Here is a 17132-nt window from a genome sequence, read left to right as displayed (position 1 = left end):
CCGGGGTAAGAACATTTTCCTCTTTTCCTCTGCTCTGCACGGCAGGGAAAGGGAACAGGTTAAACTGTGGGTCTTTATTGCCTGTCTCCCTCAGCGTCTCTTTGAGCGAGACTTTGTGGGCTCTTCACCCTGAGGGGGCGCGGCCGCCATGACAGCGGGGCCCGCCCTCCTTCCCGCCCTTTTCCTCTCCCTCAGGGCCGCCGCTCTCGCGAGACTTGGAGCGCCCCGCCCTTTCCTGTAATGGCGGCGCCCTAGACCGCGCGGCCGGCACCCTCACCGCCGTCAGTGCCCGCTGTCACCGCCACCGCTGTCACCTCTGTCACCGCCGTCTGTGTCACCGCTGCCACCTCTGTCACCGCCACCATGCATTCCGACGATGTGAGTCCCACCGTTCTTTCGGCCCCGTGTCAAACGTCCGCCCCGCCGCCGGGCCCGGCCGTGCGCCCGCCTCACGTGGCCGGGGGTCTCCTGTGTGTGCCCAGCGCGGCTCTGAGGGGACCGGGGCACCGGGGATCCCCTGTGTGTCCCCAGCGCGGCTGTGGCTCCGGGGACACCGGGAGTGTGAATGGGGACTTGGCAGCAGCACTCGTGCTGTGCCCGGGCGCTCTCCCTGCCAGGGGACACCGAGCAAACCCCAATGTTTGTGGTGTGTCCCCCGTCAGCTGCCGGAGCTGGCAGGGACACGCGGGTGAGGGGTGTCACGGTGTTTCATCGTGTTAAGGTATTTGATGGTGCTGGGAGGTCGATTAGGGCGTCGTGGGTGATTTTCAGGATTTGATGGTTTTTATGAAGGTTGAGGGCCACTGGTTGTTTCTCTATGTGGATATGAGGATGATGAGGACAGATAAAGCAAATGATCCTAAGTAAGCTTTGATTAGGCTGGAGTGGAGGGTGGTGGCAGCTTTGGTTGCTATTAGTTGCAGCTTGGCTGGTCCTTCTGGGCTTTTTGTATTTTGTATCAGGAGAGGTCAATTAGGTGAGAGGCAATGTTTTGTTCTCTGTTGAGGTAGTTATGCTTAGGCGGTGGATTAAAGGGTTAAAGTATCCTAGGAGAAGTTTGAGAGAGGAGTTTGCTTTGTGAGGATGAGTGTTTGAGCTATTTTTGAAATTTCTCAGGCTAAAGTGCTGCCTAGGCCTGTTATGATCAGGGCAGTTATTTTCATGGAAAGTGGTTGTTGGAGGGGTTTTTGTGGGGATGATAAATGAGGTCACTGCTGTTTGTGTCCCCTGCAGGTTGTCTGGAGCATGCTGGGGAACAGGCAGTTCTGCTCCTACAAGATGACGTGAGTCTGGGGGACACGGTGGGGTGGGGACTTTGGGGGGTCCAGCAGGGACGTGCTCGGGTACCCCCTAAAGTGTTGTTGTTCTATTTCTAGAGTCCCATACATCATACAACATCTGATACTGTTGTTGTCAGATTTCTAAAGTCCCATACTGTTGTTATCAGATTTCTAAAGTCCATACCTCCTCAGTGCATTCTGATGGCTGCAGATCTTCACAGCACAGACTCCTTCTTCTGCATGCTGTTCTTTCCCAGTTCAAGGCTCTCCCTGACTGGCCAACCCGCCCCCTTTTATCCCAGTTCTCTTCATTGGTCACAGCTGCAGCCCAATTAAGGACATGGCAGCTGCAGCCCATCAAGGGCAACCAGGACCTCCCAGGGCAAAGCCTCTACACAGATATTCAAGTACAAAACTTCTGTTTTGCTAGGACTCAAAGGCCACCTCTCCTATACTAAAGTGTCCCCTCTGTGCCACCACATGTGAGAGTCACAGAGGCTGGGAGCGGTGGGGTGTTCCTGCCCTCCCCTCATGGGTTCCCTGTCCCTTTTTTTGCAGCACCAAAACGCAGAATTTCTGCAGGAACGAGTACAACCTGACGGGGCTGTGCAACCGCTCCTCCTGCCCGCTGGCCAACAGCCAGTACGCCACGGTCCGGGAGGAGAAAGGTGGGAGCAGGGATTCCTGCATGGAAAGGGCATCAGGCCTTGAAAAGGGCCCCCAGGAGGGGTTTGGAGTCCCCAGTCCTTGAGGTGCCATGGGAATGCTGGGATGTGGCACTGGGGATCGAAGTTTGGATTTGATCTTTTCCGGCCTGCATGGGGCTGGGATGCAGCGGGCAGGGAGGGGTGGGTGGTGCTGCCTGAGGGTAGCCTGGCTCTGGGGAGGGGCTCAGGGGGTTTGTTCCCTGTGAAAAACACCAAGCACTCGTTTTTAAAAATTTTTAAGAAGTTTAATAGTAATAAGATGGTTATAAAAATAGTAATATAATTAGAGTAATAATAATTTGGACAATTAGGATTTAGGACAATATGAGACAATACATACAAAGAGTTGGGGACAGTCCAGGTACCTCTTTCTGGGCAAAATAAACCTGAAAAAGGACCCACATTAACAGAGGATTAACCCTTAAAAGCAGCAGCCTGTTGCATATTCATACACCTCATCCATGCTGCATAAATTCCATTCAAACACAGGATTCTGTCTGGGCAGTGTCAGCTTCTTCCTCTGAATCCTAACTGAGCGAGGCAGGAAGAAGTTCATTTCTTCTGATAATGGAGCAATAAATTCTCTTTCTCTGAAAGATTCAGGTGTCCTGTGGCTGCTATCTCAGTGCAAGTCCTTTCTTTAAAAAAGTATCTTACATAGCATCGTTTCTATTTTAACATTATGTTATAACCTATAACTATATTTAACACTCTACTTAAGAGAATGAATCACTTTCTAACACAACACAGACAATATTCATTTGAATATTTGTGAACAGCCAGGTATAAAACAGGCATTTTCCACCTCCCCTGTTTTCCCCAGGTCGCTGTTACCTCTACATGAAGACCATCGAGCGGGCGGCGTTTCCCCGGCGCCTCTGGGAACGGGTGAGCTCGGGGACACAGCAGGGACAGCAGCCCTGGGGTCCCCACAGGGGGCAGGGAGGCTGTTCCAGGGGAGGGACAGGGTGGGCAGCAGCAGGAATTTCTCCATGGAAAGACTGCTCAGGCATGGAACTGTGCTGGTGTTCTCAGGGCTCTCAGGATGAGGGAAGAGATGAGAATCTTGACTCCCATGTTTCAGAAGGCTGATTTATTATTTTATGATAGATATTATATGAAAAGAAAATTATATATTAAAACTATGCTAAAAGAAGAAAGGATTTCATCAGAAGGCTTGCAAGGAATAGAAAGGAATGATAATAAAATCTTGTGACTGACCAGAGAGTCTGAGACAGCTGGACTGTGATTGACTATTAATTAGAAACCAATCAAAGATGCACCTGTTGCATTCCACAGCAGCAGATAATTATTGTTTACATTTCATTTCTGAAGCCTCTCAGCTTCCCAGGAGAAAAAGTCCTAATGAAAAGATTTTTCATAAAATATGTCCATGGCATAGAACCGTCCTTGTCGAGGCAGTCACGACACAAAGCAGAGACCACAAGCAGTCTCAGACAGCAACTCTTTATTATTGAACATGGCTGACCTTTCATACACTTTCTAATTGTTTATGCTTCTTCTCCCCTAGCTATTGGCCACAATAAATAAATCAACATAACACCATTGGTGAAAAGTTACAGTGGCTTCAGCTAACTTTCTGAAAATACTTCATCCAGCTGCAAAGTTCTCTTCTTATCTTTCTTCAGTTCCTCACTCCTCTTGTCTCCTTGGTTACAGCCTTGGAGAGAGAGAGCTCCTTGTCAGCTTCTTCTTGCTCCTTTAGCTGACAGGCCTGCTGTTAGCCCCTTCCACATGGCACTGCCCAGGGAGGTTTGGAATCCCCATCCTGGGGGTGGCACTCAGTGCTCGGGGATGGGGACAAGGTGGGGACCACCTTGGATGGCTTTTCCTTAACAATCCCGTGATTCTGGGGGCCATGCAGCCCCTCCCCAAACGTCCCTTTTTTGTCCTGCTCTGTCACCCAGCCCTTCCCCTGTCCCTGCAGGTGCTGCTGAGCAAGAACTACGAGAAGGCTCTGGAGGAGATCGATGAGAACCTCATCTACTGGCCCCGCTTCATCCGGCACAAGTGCAAGCAGAGGTTCACCAAGATCACGCAGTACCTGATCCGCATCCGCAAGCTGACCCTCAAGAGGCAGTAAGGGACACGGCAGGGACCATGGCAGTGACCTCTGGTGGCCTCTGGAGCCACTGCCCCTCTCCTGAGCTGCTGGTGCTGCTGGGACACGGAGCTGGTCCTGTTTTCCTGAGGGGTTTAGATGGATCTGACATGGACGAGCTGCAGGACTGCAGTGTAGAAATGCACTGAGGGAATGTCCTGAGCTGGAGGGACCCACAAGGCCCCCAAAAAACCCCACCTGTGCATCCCTGGCTGCAGGAATGCAGTGTAGAAATGCACTGAGGGAATGTCCTGAGCTGGAGGGACCCCCCAAAAAAAACCCCACCTGTGCATCCCTGGCTGCAGGAATGCAGTGTAGAAATGCACTGAGGGAATGTCCTGAGCTGGAGGGACCCACAAGGCCCCCCAAAAAACCCCACCTGTGCATCCCTGGCTGCAGGAATGCAGGGTAGGAATGCACTGAGGGAATGTCCTGAGCTGGAGGGACACCCAGGGGTCGTTGATCCCAACTCCTGGCCCTGCACAGACCCCCAACAACCCCACTGTCCATCCCTGGGGGCAGTGTCCATCTTGGAGCTCTGGCAGCCCCTGGGCCATGCCCATTCCCTGGGGGCAGTGCCCAGCACCCTCTGGGGGAAGAATCTTCCCCTAAAATCCAGCCTGAGCCTGCCCTGCCACAGCTCCAGCCATTCCCTGTCCCACAGAGCCGAGATCAGAGCTGTCCCTCGGGAGGAGCTGCTCCTCCTGTGGCCCCTCCAGACCCTTCCCCATCCTTTGGATGCTCCCTACCGGCTTTAGATCTTCCTTATCCTGAGGCACCCCCACCTCAGGAGGTTTGGAATGTGCAGCTGCTGCTGGTGCTGCCTGCCAGGGCTGTGACGTTCCCCGTTCCTCCCTGCAGGAGGAAGCTCGTCCCGCTGCGCAGGAAGATCGAGAGGCGCGAGAACAGGCGGGAGGTAACGAGTGCCCCGTGTCACCTCAAGTGCCCCGTGTCACCTCGAGTGCCCCGTGTCACCTTGAGTGCCCTGTGTCACCTCGTGCCACTGGCCCTGTGTCACCTTGAGTGCCCTGTGTCACCTCGAGTGCCCCGTGTCACCTCGAGTGCCCCGTGTCACCTCGTGCCACTGGCCCTGTGTCACCTCGAGTGCCCTGTGTCACCTTGTGCCACTGCCCCTGTGTCACCTCGAGTGCCCTCTGTCACCTCGTGCCACTGCCCCTGTGTCACCTCGAGTGCCCTGTGTCACCTCGTGCCACTGGCCCTGTGTCACCTCGTGCCACTGCTGCTGTCCCCACTGCCCCTGGCGCTCACCCAGCTGCTCTGTGTTCCCTAGGAGAAAGCCCTGATCGCTGCCCAGCTGGACAACGCCATCGAGAAGGAGCTGCTGGAAAGGCTGAAGCAGGACACGGTGAGGGAGCTGCCCTGGGGGATGCCTGGCTCCCCAAAACACAGGGAACCCCAAAACACAGGGAGCCCCAAAACACAAGGGCTCCCCTCTTGTGCACAGGGAGCCCCAAAACACAGGGAGCCCCAAAACACGAGGGCTTCCCAAAAGACAGGGAGCCCCAAAACACGAGGGCTCCCCAAAAGACAAGTGCTCCCCTCCTGTCCTGTGCATAGGGAGCCCCAAAACATGAGGGCCGCCCTCCTGCTCTGTGCACAGGGAGCCCCAAAACACGAGGGCTTCCCAAAACACAGGGAGCCCCAAAACATGAGGGCTGCTCCCCTGTTCTGTGCACAGGGAGCCCCGAAACACGAGGGCTTCCCTCCTGCTCTGTGCACAGGGAGCCCCAAAACATGAAGACTCCCCTCTTGTGCACATGCAGCCCCAAAACATGAGGGCTTCCCAAAACACAGGGAGGCCCAAAACACAAAGGCTCCCCTCCTGTCCTGTGCACAGGGAGCCCCAAAACATGAGGGCTGCCCTCTTCTCCAGTACACAAGGAGCCCAAAAACATGAGGGCTCCCCAAAATACAGGGAGCCCTAAAACATGAAGACTCCCCTCTTGTGCACAGGGAGCCCCAAAACACGAGGGCTCCCCAAACACGAGGGCTCCCCCAAACACGAGGGCTGCCCTCCTGCTCTCTGCACGGAGAGCCCCCAAACACGAGGGTTCCCCCAAAACACGAGGGCTCCCCAAACATGAGGGCTCCCTCCTGTGCTGTGCAGGAGCGTGGGCTCAGCTGGGAAGGGGCTGATCCACACCTCAGTCTGATGCTGCTCCATGCAGGCTGTCCGTGCCCCCCAGCCCAAAGTGCATCTTCCTCCTCCTGTGGCTCATGGAAAATGCCAATTTTCCTTTCAGTATGGAGACATTTACAACTTCCCCATCCACGCCTTTGACAAGGCCCTGCAGCAGCAAGACGCAGAGAGCGAGAGCGAGTCGGATGCAGAGAGGGAAGAAGATGAGGATGATGATGAGGTAAAGCTTCCAGCCCTGCTGTGGTGCTGAGCTGGGCTGAGAACAACTCAGAAGAGCCTTTTGGTGGCTCTTCCATGACACTGCAGTGCTCAGTCCCTGCCTCTGTTCCTTGCAGGACGTGGATAAAAGGGAGTTTGTGGAAGCAGAGGACAGCGAGCTCAGCGACTTTGAGGTGGGTGAAGCACCAGGGCCCAACTGAGGCTGAGCTGCAGGGGCACCTGCACCCCTGGGTGCCTCTGGGGAGGGGTAAGAGGCAGCAAAATCAGCTGTGGAAGAGAATTGTGCAGTGGGAGCCCAGCCCAGCTCTGAGTGGGATGGTAAGGAGGTGATTTTGGGGAAGGAGGAGGCTTAGTTACACAACCTGCCCTGACATCACTCTGCTCACTCAATTCTTCCTCAGGACATGGATAAACTGGAGACAAGCAGTGAAGAGGAGCAGGAAGAGGAGGAAGAAGAGGAGGAGAAAGCCTCCCACTCCAAATCTAAAGGGAAAACGCCCCTGAAGGGCCCAGCCAGGAGAAAACGTCCCCACATCGAGATAGAGTACGAGGAGGAGACAGAGCCCAGCACCAAGACAAAAACAGCCTGAGCCCTCCTGATCCCATTTGGTACTGACTGAACTCCAGATGTGCCTCCAGAGTGTGACTGCAGCATCTGTCACCCACCTCCCAGCCCTCACAGGAGCCTGGTTTGATACTGCACGCATGTTCTGGGCTTTGTGCCCCGAGCCCAGGCAGCTGCAGTGAGTTTGTACAACTGGGTGAAGCCCAGCTCAAAGGAACATCTCCCACCTCCTCTGCAACCTCAAAAAGATGAGCCCAGCCTCTGCTCCAGGAAGGGCCCTGCTGCTCCCTGTAAGGCTGGGGAAAGCTCAGCTGTGTCTGGGGGAGGTGTAGGGCTCAGAGGTGGGACAAGAACGACAGAACTTTAAATAAAACCAAGAATTTTATTGTACAAAAGCAGCTGAGCAGTGTCAGGCACCTCAGGTGCTCTCCTGCAGCCTGTTCTCCTCACAGCTGCTGTGCAGCCCTGGCAGCAGCACCTGCAGGGAGCAGAGCAGCACTGCCAGAGCCTGGCACAGAGCCCAAGCCAACCCTTGGGTACCAGGCCCGGGGCCCATCCCTGTGCTCCCACCCCTTTGGGAAGGTGGGCACGGCCCCAGGTGCAGCTCCCACCCCTCAGGAAGGTGGGCACAGCCCCAGGTGCAGCTCCCACCCCTTTGGGAAGGTGGGCACGGCCCCAGGTGCAGCTCCCACCCCTTTGGGAAGGTGGGCACGGCCCCAGGTGCAGCTCCCACCCCTCAGAAAGGTGGGCACTGCCCCAGGTGCCCCTGTCCCCTCTGTCTGGTGTAGGGCTCGCAGGTGGGACAGAAGGACAGAACTTTAAATAAACACAACATTTTTATTGTACAAAAGGGGCTGAGCAGTGTCAGACACCTCAGGTGCTCTCCTGCACCTTCCTGAAGCACTCCTGCAGCCTCTTCTCCTCACAGGTGCTGTGCAGCCCTGCCAGCAGCACCTGCAGGGAGCAGAGCAGCACTGCCAGAGCCCTGGCACTGATGGTGCCACCCACCCTGGCCAGCCCACACTGAGCCCATCCAGCAACAGCTCCCGAGTCCCTCAGCACCGCTGCTGGGGAGGGGGGACCCAAACTCCTGCTGGGCTGAGGGGGAAGAGGGGCCTGGCAGCCACCAAGGGGCCCTGAGAGCCCCCAGGGAGCTCTGAGAGCCACCAGAGAGCCCTGAGAGCCACCAAGGGGCCCTGAGAGCCACCAGGGAGCCCTGAGAGCCACCAGGGAGCTCTGAGAGCCACCAAGGGGCCCTGAGAGCCACGAAGGGGCTCTGAGAGCCACCAGGGAGCCCTGAGAGCCACCAAGGGGCCCTGAGAGCCACCAAGGGGCCCTGAGAGCCACCAGGGAGCTCTGAGAGCCACCAAGGGGCCCTGAGAGCCACCAGGGAGCTCTGAGAGCCACCAAGGGGCCCTCACTCACCTTGACCTGGCCCTGGCAGCCACCAAGGGGCTCTGACAGCCCCCAGGGAGCCCTGAAAGCCACCAAGGAGCCCTGACTCACCTTGACCTGGCCCTGATAGCCACGAGAGAGCTCTAACAGCCAGCAGAGAGCCCTGACAGCCCCAGGGAGCCCTGACCCACCTTGACCTGGCCCTGGCAGCCCCAGGGAGCCCTGGCAGCCCCAGGGAGCCCTGAAAGCCACCAAGGAGCCCTGGCTCACCTTGACCTGTGCCCAGCAGCCCCAGGGAGCCCTGGCTCACCTTGACCTGGCCCTGGCAGCAGTGGTCCAGCAGGATGAGGCACTGGGTGGCCCCGTGCAGCAGAGCAGCCCTGACGGGCTCAGGGGTCGGGCCCTGATCGCTGTGAACGTCCCAGAGCAGCCTCAGCAGGGCCTTGAGGAGCACGGGGAGCCTGCAGGGCATCCTGCAAGGGAAAGAGCTCATCCCAAAGCCTCCCCAGGCAGGGACAGCACAGCCTGGGGCTGCTCTGGGGCAGGATTGCTGCCAGGACAGCCCCAGACAGGCAGGAATCAGGGATGGTGTTGGGGATGCTGGCACTGCACAGCCCAGCCCACAGCACAGGGTTTACTCCATGGTGGTTCAATTTATGCTTTTGGAACAGCACAAGTTGGGTCAAAATGAGGCCCCAGCTTAATTTTGGAGCCACGTTTTTCAGTAATGCCAGTGGGACAATTTTCCCTCAGGATTTCAGGGCTTTTCCTGAAGAAAAAGTAACTTTGGGTCTTAAAGTGGGAAGATTCAGGGTAGGAATGAAACATTCATGTCAGGCCAGCTTTTGTGGTACCTGGGCCAGGCGTGCTCTATGGTGCACTGCAGAGCCTGCAGGATTCCCAGCCTGGCCTCTTCCCCGGGGCCATCAGAGACCTCCAGGTAGCCCAGGATGACTCGTTCCAGCCTCTTCAGGTGCCTCACGATGAGGATGCCAAGTCTGGGAGCACAAACACACCCTGAGGGGGAAGGATAGATCCCCTGGATCCCAAAAACACCCTGAGGAGGGGGGGGGGGACGACAGATCCCCTGGATCCTAAAAACACCCTGAGGGGGAAGGATAATCCCCTAGATCCCAAAAACACACCCTGAGGAGGGAGGATAGATCCCCTGAATCCTAAAAATACCCTGAGGGGGGAACCAACCCTTGGATACCAAGCCCAGGGCCCATCCCTGTGCTCCCACCCCTTTGGGAAGGTGGGCACGGCCCCAGGTGCAGCTCTCACCCCTTTGGGAAGGTGGGCACGGCCCCAGGTGCAGCTCCCACCCCTCAGGAAGGTGGGCATGGCCCCAGGTGCAGCTCCCACCCCTCAGGAAGGTGGGCACGGCCCCAGGTGCAGCTCCCACCCCTTTGGGAAGGTGGGCACAGCCCCAGGTGCAGCTCCCACCCCTCAGGAAGGTGGGCACGGCCCCAGGTGCAGCTCCCACCCTTTTGGGAAGGTGTGCAGTGCCCCAGGTGCAGCTCCCACCCCTCAGGAAGGTGGGCACAGCCCCAGGTGCAGCTCCCACCCCTTTGGGAAGGTGGGCACAGCCCCAGGTGCAGCTCCCACCCCTTTGGGAAGGTGGGCACGGCCCCAGGTGCAGCTCCCACCCTTTTGGGAAGGTGGGCACGGCCCCAGGTGCAGCTCCCTCCCCTCAGGCAGGTGTGCAGTGCCCCAGGTGCAGCTCCCACCCCTCGGGAAGGTGGGCACAGCCCCAGGTGCAGCTCCCACCCCTCGGGAAGGTGCTCAGGTGGCCCTGTCCCCGTGTCTCACCTGGTGACAAAGGCAGGCAGGCTCCCTGCGTAGACCCTGCGCAGCGCCAGCCGGTGCTCGGCCTCCATGTGGGTCAGCAGCAGCTGCAGCACCTGGTCCCAGGGGGAGGTGGCCCTGGGCTGGCCCTGGCGCCGCTGGCATCGCTCCAGCACGGGCAGCAGGTCCAGCAGGCACAGCAGCACCGCCTGGTTTGGGGACAGCGGGGACTCTGAGCTCCTGTTCTCTCCAAAGCACAACCAACCCCAACCCCGTGGCTCAGCTGGGTGCTTCAAAGCCGTTCCCTGCCCACCTGGAATGGGCAGGAGGGAGCAGCTCCTCCCTCTGTGGTGTTTTCCTGCAATCTATTCCCTGGTGACAGGCTCAGCCTCCTGCCTGAACCTGAGGGGCTCCCTGCACCCCAGGGCCCCCCAAAGCCCAGGGCAGCCCCGTCCTACCTGGATGAGAGGAGCCTCCCGTGAGTAGAGGTGGTTGTAGAGGGCGTGGAAAACCACCTGGGCCCTGTTGAACTGGCACAGATCCGCTCCTGGCTGCAACAACAGAGAGCAGGACATCACTGCTGGGCAGCACAGAACCCTCAGCCCTGCGAGGAACTGCTGGAAATGCAGGTTAAACCTCCCAAAGCCTGCAGGAGTGCAAGGAAATGCAGGTTAAACCCTGCCATGGCCTTCCCAAAGCCTGGGGAGTGTAAAAAACTGCAGGAAATGCAGGTTAAACCTCCCAAAGCCTGGAGGAGTGTGAGGAAATGCAGGAAATGCAGGTTAAACCCTGCCATGGCCTTCCCAGAGTCTGGGGAACTGCTGGAACTGCAAGTTAAACCCTGCCATGGCCTTCCTGAAGCTTGGGAGGTGTGAAGAACTGCAGGAAATGCAGATTAAACCCTGCCATGGCCTTCCCAGAGTCTGGGGAGTGTGGGGAACAGCAGGAAATGCAGGTTAAACCCTGCCTTCCCAAAGCCTGGGGAGTGTGGGGAACTGCGGGAAATGCAGGTTAAACCCTGCCATGGCCTTCCCAGAGTCTGGGGAACTGCGGGAAATGCAGGTTAAAGCCTGCCATGGCCTTCCCAGAGTCTGGGGAACTGCAGGAAATGCAGGTTAAACCCTGCCATTCACCAGGAAGAGAAGTTAGGAACCTGACCCACAGGTGGAACTGTGTCAGGGCAGGGTCAGGCTGGATTTTAGGGACAGGTTCTTTGCCCAGAGGGTGCTGGGCACTGCCCAGGGAACGGGCACGGCCTCGAGGCTGCCCGAGCTCCAGGATGAGATGGTTGTGGGGTCTGCGCAGGGCCAGGGCTGGGACTCGGGTCCCTGTGGGTCCCTCCCAGCTCAGGACATTCCGTGATCGCCCCTCCCGTCCCACAGCGGCCGCAGGGGGCTCCACGCCCTCCCTTCCTCACCACGTTGAGGACGATGTGGTGCAGGCAGCGCACGCCCAGCACTTTGTTCTCCTCCTGGAAGTCGTCGGAGAGGAGCAGCGCGGGCGGCAGGACCCGCTCCAGGTGCGGGCACAGCCGGGGCCGGCTGACACGGAGCAGAGACCAGGAGAACACGTCCTTGGAGGCAGGGTTACACTTCCAGGTGTCTCTGGAGAGACAGGCACAGCTCAGGGAACACGCAGGGCTCATTTCCCCTCCACTTGAGGCTCTCGGCCGGCGGCAAACCCTGACAATGATCCCCCAACACCTTCCTGTCAGGAGCCAGGGATCCCTCTGGCTGTCCTGAGCAGCCCAGACCCTGCCAGGGGGCTCAGAGACCCTGGCACAGAGCCCAAAATGCCCCCGTGGGTTTGATTATGACCCGTGGAGCAAATTACCAACCTTGTATGAAGATCAGCAAGCTACAACAGATTAAGTAGAATATTAGTGCAGTTATCACAGGGTGGAAAAGTAGATTTTAGGGTTTTTGGTATGGGGGTTCAGGAGGCAAGATGGAGGGAACTGGGTGTGTCCAGCCTTTCTCCTTCTTCTTCTTCTTGGCCTCCATCTTCTGCGGTGATGGTGGCACTTTTAGATTGGTTTAGAGTAGAAGCTCCCTGTCTAACACAGGTGATAGGTATTTGGAAGGAATTGTAAATATTGTACACATAGTTTTTAGCATAAAGACATAACAGCACCCTGGGGGCAGGCAGAGTGCCTGGAACTGTCCTGCTGGACGGACCTCGGCAGGGCAGGAGAAAATTTTTTATAGATAAGAACAATAAACAACCTTGAGACAGAGAAATGAAGAGCCCTGACTCCTTCTTCAAGCGCCGGGCTGGGCAAAGAGACTTTGGAACTTTTTTCGAGGCTACTCTGAGCAGCAGAGATCCCGACACCTTCCATTTATAAAGCTCCTGGTTTCATACTTCTCATCTCTTGAGTGTCAAATTTCCCAGTATTTCCCACAGACACCCTCCAACCACGCCGCACTCTGCTCCCCACCCACTTGGTTAACTCCTGCTTCAGGAGCCCCATCACCTCTCCGAATCTTCCTTCCTCATCCCCCTCCTTTCCCTGCAGGAATTCCTCCACGGACCCGCAGCCTGGAGCAGCCGCTCCAGCACCTCCTGAGCCACCACAGTGCTCATTTCCCCTCCACCCGAGGCTCTCAGCTGGCGGCAAACCCTGACAATCATCTCCCAACACCTTCCATTTGTAAAGCTCCTGGTTTCATACTTATCATCTCTTTGAGCCTCAGAAATTTCCCAGCATTTCCTATCCAACCACGCCACACTCTGCTCCCCACTCACTTGGTTAACTCCTGCTTCAGGAGCCCCATCACCTCTCCGAATCTTCCTTCCTCATCCCCCTCCTTTCCCTGCAGGAATTCCTCCACGGACCCGCAGCCCGCAGTCCGGAGCAGCCGCTCCAGCACCTCCTGAGCCACCGCCCGACTCCTCGCCGTGGTCCAGGGCCTCTCCTCTTTGTGTGTGACAGCAAAGATGAACGCGTGTCCCAGCACCCGGCGCGGGATGGACCCCACCGGTGGTGACTCCTGGCTCCGGGCATCTTCCAGCTTCTGCAGGAGCAGCAGGAACGCGGCGCCAACGCGCTCCGCCCGCTCCGCCACGGCCGCTAACGCCGTGTCCCGGCCGGGCTGCTCGGCCCCGTCCCGCTCCCGTTGCGGCGGAGCCGCCAGCCCGCCCAGCGCCGCCGCCAGCCGGGCCAGCGCCGCGGCATCCGCCGCCTCCAGCAGCGCGCCCAGCTCCCGCAGCGCCCCGGGCCGCTCGCACAGCGCCCGCCCGGCCCGCAGCAGCGCCTGCTCGGCCGAGGGAGCGACAGGGCCCCGCTCCGGGCTCGGGCTGTGGCTGGAGCTGCTGGCGGCCATGGCCTCGCACGGGAACCGCGGGACCGGCCCGCCCTGGAACCCCGCTAGGGACACATCGCTGGGGGCAGCGGCGAACTGCGCGGAGAGGGGACCCCGGGACACCTCAGAGACCCCCGAGATCCCTCAGAGACCCTCGAGCACCCTTGGGATCCCTCACAGACCCCCGGGACCCCTCACACACCCCCCGAGCACCCCCGGTCCCGTCACCGCGGCGCCGCCGCCCCCCGCACCACGCGCGCGTACTGTCGCAAACTCCCGCTTGCCGTAAAGCCGGCGGCGGGGAGGGCGTGGTTCTGCGCGCATAAATTTGCATCGCTAATTCCCGACTGCGGAGCGCGGCAGAGCGGCCGTGCGGCGGTGCGGAGCGGAAAAAAACGGGAACGAAAGGGACGAGAAGAACGGCTCAGAGGGGGTAAACGAAAAACCGGGGAGAGCTAAGTGGGGCAGTGATGTCGCCGTGGCCGACAGAGCAGTGGCGCGGTGGTAGCTTCGGGCGCGGCGGCCATTTTGGTGATCCTTCCGGTTCATGGAAATGATGAATGGGAGTGGCACGCGCCTGCGTGATGTGTGCGCCCTGCGTTACGACGTTGCACTATCCCATCTGACCGCCGGGGGGTCCTGACGTCGCCATGACGTCATTTTACCGCCTGTATGGCAAGAACAGAGAGTTGGTTGCCTAGGAATGTGTTAGAGGTGACGTCGCAGCTGACGTCATCTGCATACTGCATGAGATGTCTGGTGATCAGCTCAGTCGTGTCGCTACTGCGTCATCCCCACACAACAAAACAAATGAAATTCAATAGGGAGAAAAATGTCATGGGGTGTGTGATGTCACTTCTGACGTCATCCCCTCGGCATGTGAGGTGCCTGGTGATCGGGTCTGTGATGTCACTGCTACGTCATTCCCATACGTAAAAACCAGCTAAATTCAATAGCTAGGAGATGTTATGGGGTGTATGATGTCACTGCTGATGTCACCCATACTCCATGTGAGGTGCCTGGTGATTGGCTCTGTGATGTCACTGCTACATCATTCCCTTATGTCAAAACCAGTGAAATTCAGTAGTTAGGAGGATGTTATGGGGTGTGTGATGTCACTGCTGACATCATCCATACTCCATGTGAGGTGCCTGGTGATTGGCTCTGTGATGTCACTGCTACATCATTTCCTTATGTCAAAATCATGAAATTCAATAGGTAGGAGGATGTTATGGGTGCATGACGTCACTGCTGACGTCATCCCCTCGGCGGGTGAGGTGCTGGTGATTGGCTCTGTGACGTCACTGCCACGTCATCTCCTTCCCATGTTGATAATCAGTGGAAATGAGCAAATGAAGGGGGGCGTGCACAGCCCCTGGGCTCTCTGTGATGTCACTGCTGATGTCACATTCTCCGGTACGTGTCAAAAATCATCGGGAATGGGCAAATCCAGGGGTGCACCCTGATGTGGGCACAGCTTGGGGAGCGGCCAGCCCTGGAGGGGTCAGTGATGTCACTACTGACGTCATCATCTCTCAGATATGTGTAAAGCGGGGAAATTGGGAAGATTCAAGGGGTCCTGCCCTGATTTGGGCACAGTTTGGGGGCAGTTTGATGTATTTTGGGCACTTTGTCACCACGTTAAAGGGTCACAGCCAGCAGTGTCCCCTCCTTGGGGGGCTCAGCACCCCCTGGGGTCCCCTGGCCCATCCCTGCAGCACCCACAGCTCAGATGGGTTAAAAATCATCCATTTAAGAATTTTTTGGACACAAAACTGTACAATCCAGTTGGAATTCAGGACATCCCTGTCTGCCCTGGATTGCTCAAACCCCTGCCAGGGGGCTCAGAGACCCTGGCACAGAGCCCAAGACCCCTGTGCCTTTGATTATGACCCATGGAAAAAATCACCAACCTTATATGAGGATCTGCATGAAAGTCTAAGTAGAATAATAATTAGTTTGTCACGGGGTGAAAAAGAGATTTTTTGGGGTTTTTAGAATGGGGGTTCAGGGGGCAAGATGGAGGAATCTGGGTGTGTCCAGCCTTTCTACTTCTTCTTCTTCTTGGCCTCCATCTTCTGCTGGGATGGTGGCACTTTTGGGATTGGTTTAGAGTAGAAGCTCACTGTCTAACACAGGTGATGGGTATTGGGAAGGAATTGTAAATATTGTACACATAGTTTTTAGTATAAAAAGATAACTGAGGGTGTCAGTGTGCCTCTGTCTGTCCTGCTGGATGGACCTCGGCAGGGCAGAGAAAGAATTTTATGGATAAGAAACAATAAACAACCTGGGGAATGAGAACAGAAGAGCTCTGACTCCTTCTTTGACTGCTGGGCTGCAAAAAGAGACTTGAACACATCTCAGGGTCCCTGTGAGCAGCAGAGGTCCCCAGACAATCCCTCAGCCCCTCGGGGATCCCAGGGGGCTCCGGGGATACAAAAACAACTCAGTGCAGCCAAGGTGTCACCAGCCTGAGGCTGTGCACAAATCACAAACAGGACAGGACTGCTGGGAACATGCCTTGAGCTGTTTGATTTTCCAGCATCAGCCTCATTCCATGGTTATGACAATGGGAAGATGCCACCAGCTCACATCCCAGGCAGCAGACCCAGAACTCAATGTTACAACTCACTTTATAAGTGTTTTGACCAATCCCACAAAGCAAAAGCACATTGACAGTAGTTCTATCCAACCACTGTAAGCACAGGTACCTGTGGTTAAACAATGCTTGCTTATTTCAAATACAATCCCTGCTTGTGAGCCTTCAAACACAACGCACAGAGCTCCATTATTAAGCTTAGAACTTCCTAATATCTCTCTAGATAAACTTTTCTGTAGTTTAGGGAGTTATTCTAGACAAGTGTTAATACACAGATCATTGTTCTATTTGTCCTTGCTTTTCTACTTACATAATTTTTCTGCTGCCCAATCTCATGGCTGCTGCTCAGCTCTAATCACAGTTCTGCTGTCTCTGAGGCCTTTTGCAGCTTTCCCAAACCCCTCTGATTTTATGGATTCCCCCACCAAGGGCGGGGGACAAGGATCCCGACCCTCACCCAGGGCTCAGCTTCCTGCCGGGAATTCCACAACCCGGACAAGGCCAAACCCCAAACCGAGCCGTGGCCTTGGGGGTGAAATCCCAACCGGGAAACTGCGGATCCCTGCAGAGGGACGTGGGGCAGGTGGGGTGGATCCCTGTGGATCCCGGTGGATCCCTGTCGATCCCTGTGGATCCTGGTGGATTCCTGTGGATCCCGGTGGATCCCTGTGGATCCCACAGGTGCGATCCGGCCGTGGGGCTGCCTCCTCCAGCTGCCCCAGGAGGGTCCTGAGGCCGGCGCGGGGCGGTTTGAGGCGTTTGATGCACACGGGGCACAGGCAGCGAATCTCCCGCTGGGAATTCCCGCAATTCCTGTGGGCAGGAACGTGGGAATGGCCCTGGGAATTGGAGAATGCTGATTCCCAGCAGGAATTCCCAGCACCTGCGGGCAGGAACGCGGGAATGGCGCTGGGAATTGGGGAATGCTGATTTCCACTGGGAATTCCCAGCACCTGCGGGCAGAACACGGGAATGGCGCTGGGAATTG

General features: G+C 57.0%; 2 protein-coding genes and 1 non-coding gene across 3 annotated transcripts; 2 read left to right on the top strand and 1 right to left on the bottom strand.

The window, feature by feature from the left end:
- Positions 1–235: 235 nt before the first annotated feature.
- On the top strand, positions 236–7449 carry MAK16 (MAK16 homolog). Its single transcript, XM_066567362.1, has 10 exons — positions 236–378; positions 1234–1283; positions 1839–1948; positions 2811–2875; positions 3936–4087; positions 4971–5025; positions 5401–5475; positions 6374–6490; positions 6606–6662; positions 6891–7449. Exons 1-10 carry the CDS (start codon positions 364–366, stop codon positions 7077–7079), a joined length of 885 nt encoding a protein of 294 aa, XP_066423459.1. The 5' UTR covers positions 236–363; the 3' UTR covers positions 7080–7449.
- Positions 7450–7871: 422 nt separating this feature from the next.
- On the bottom strand, positions 7872–13723 carry TTI2 (TELO2 interacting protein 2). Its single transcript, XM_066567363.1, has 7 exons — positions 12986–13723; positions 11655–11841; positions 10696–10788; positions 10262–10446; positions 9304–9447; positions 8760–8922; positions 7872–8008 (listed from the first exon to the last, which is right to left on the bottom strand). The coding sequence occupies exons 1-7, from the start codon at positions 13561–13563 to the stop codon at positions 7928–7930; spliced, it is 1431 nt and encodes a 476-aa protein (XP_066423460.1). The 5' UTR covers positions 13564–13723; the 3' UTR covers positions 7872–7927.
- Positions 13724–14076: 353 nt separating this feature from the next.
- LOC136567779 (small nucleolar RNA U13) lies at positions 14077–14170 on the top strand. Its single transcript, XR_010785148.1, has one exon. It is a non-coding gene; the product is annotated as a small nucleolar RNA U13 (small nucleolar RNA).
- The last annotated feature ends 2962 nt before the right edge of the window (positions 14171–17132 follow it).

This window comes from Molothrus aeneus, chromosome 29 (genome assembly GCF_037042795.1).
Source record: "Molothrus aeneus isolate 106 chromosome 29, BPBGC_Maene_1.0, whole genome shotgun sequence".
Taxonomy (NCBI): domain Eukaryota; kingdom Metazoa; phylum Chordata; class Aves; order Passeriformes; family Icteridae; genus Molothrus; species Molothrus aeneus.
The sequence above is the reverse complement of the archived record's forward strand: the minus strand, read 5'-3'. Positions and strand labels throughout refer to the sequence as shown.

Coding starts and splice junctions, on each gene's coding strand:
- MAK16 (XM_066567362.1), top strand. Junction 2,876..3,935: donor CCCGGCGCCTCTGGGAACGG/GTGAGCTCGGGG, acceptor CTGTCCCTGCAG/GTGCTGCTGAGCAAGAACTA. Junction 4,088..4,970: donor AAGCTGACCCTCAAGAGGCA/GTAAGGGACACG, acceptor TCCTCCCTGCAG/GAGGAAGCTCGTCCCGCTGC.
- TTI2 (XM_066567363.1), bottom strand. CDS start 13,563: ATGGCCGCCAGCAGCTCCAGCCACAGCCCGAGCCCGGAGCGGGGCCCT. Junction 11,842..12,985: donor CTGAAGCAGGAGTTAACCAA/GTGAGTGGGGAG, acceptor CTGTCTCTCCAG/AGACACCTGGAAGTGTAACC. Junction 10,447..10,695: donor GGGAGGCTCCTCTCATCCAG/GTAGGACGGGGC, acceptor TCCCCAAACCAG/GCGGTGCTGCTGTGCCTGCT.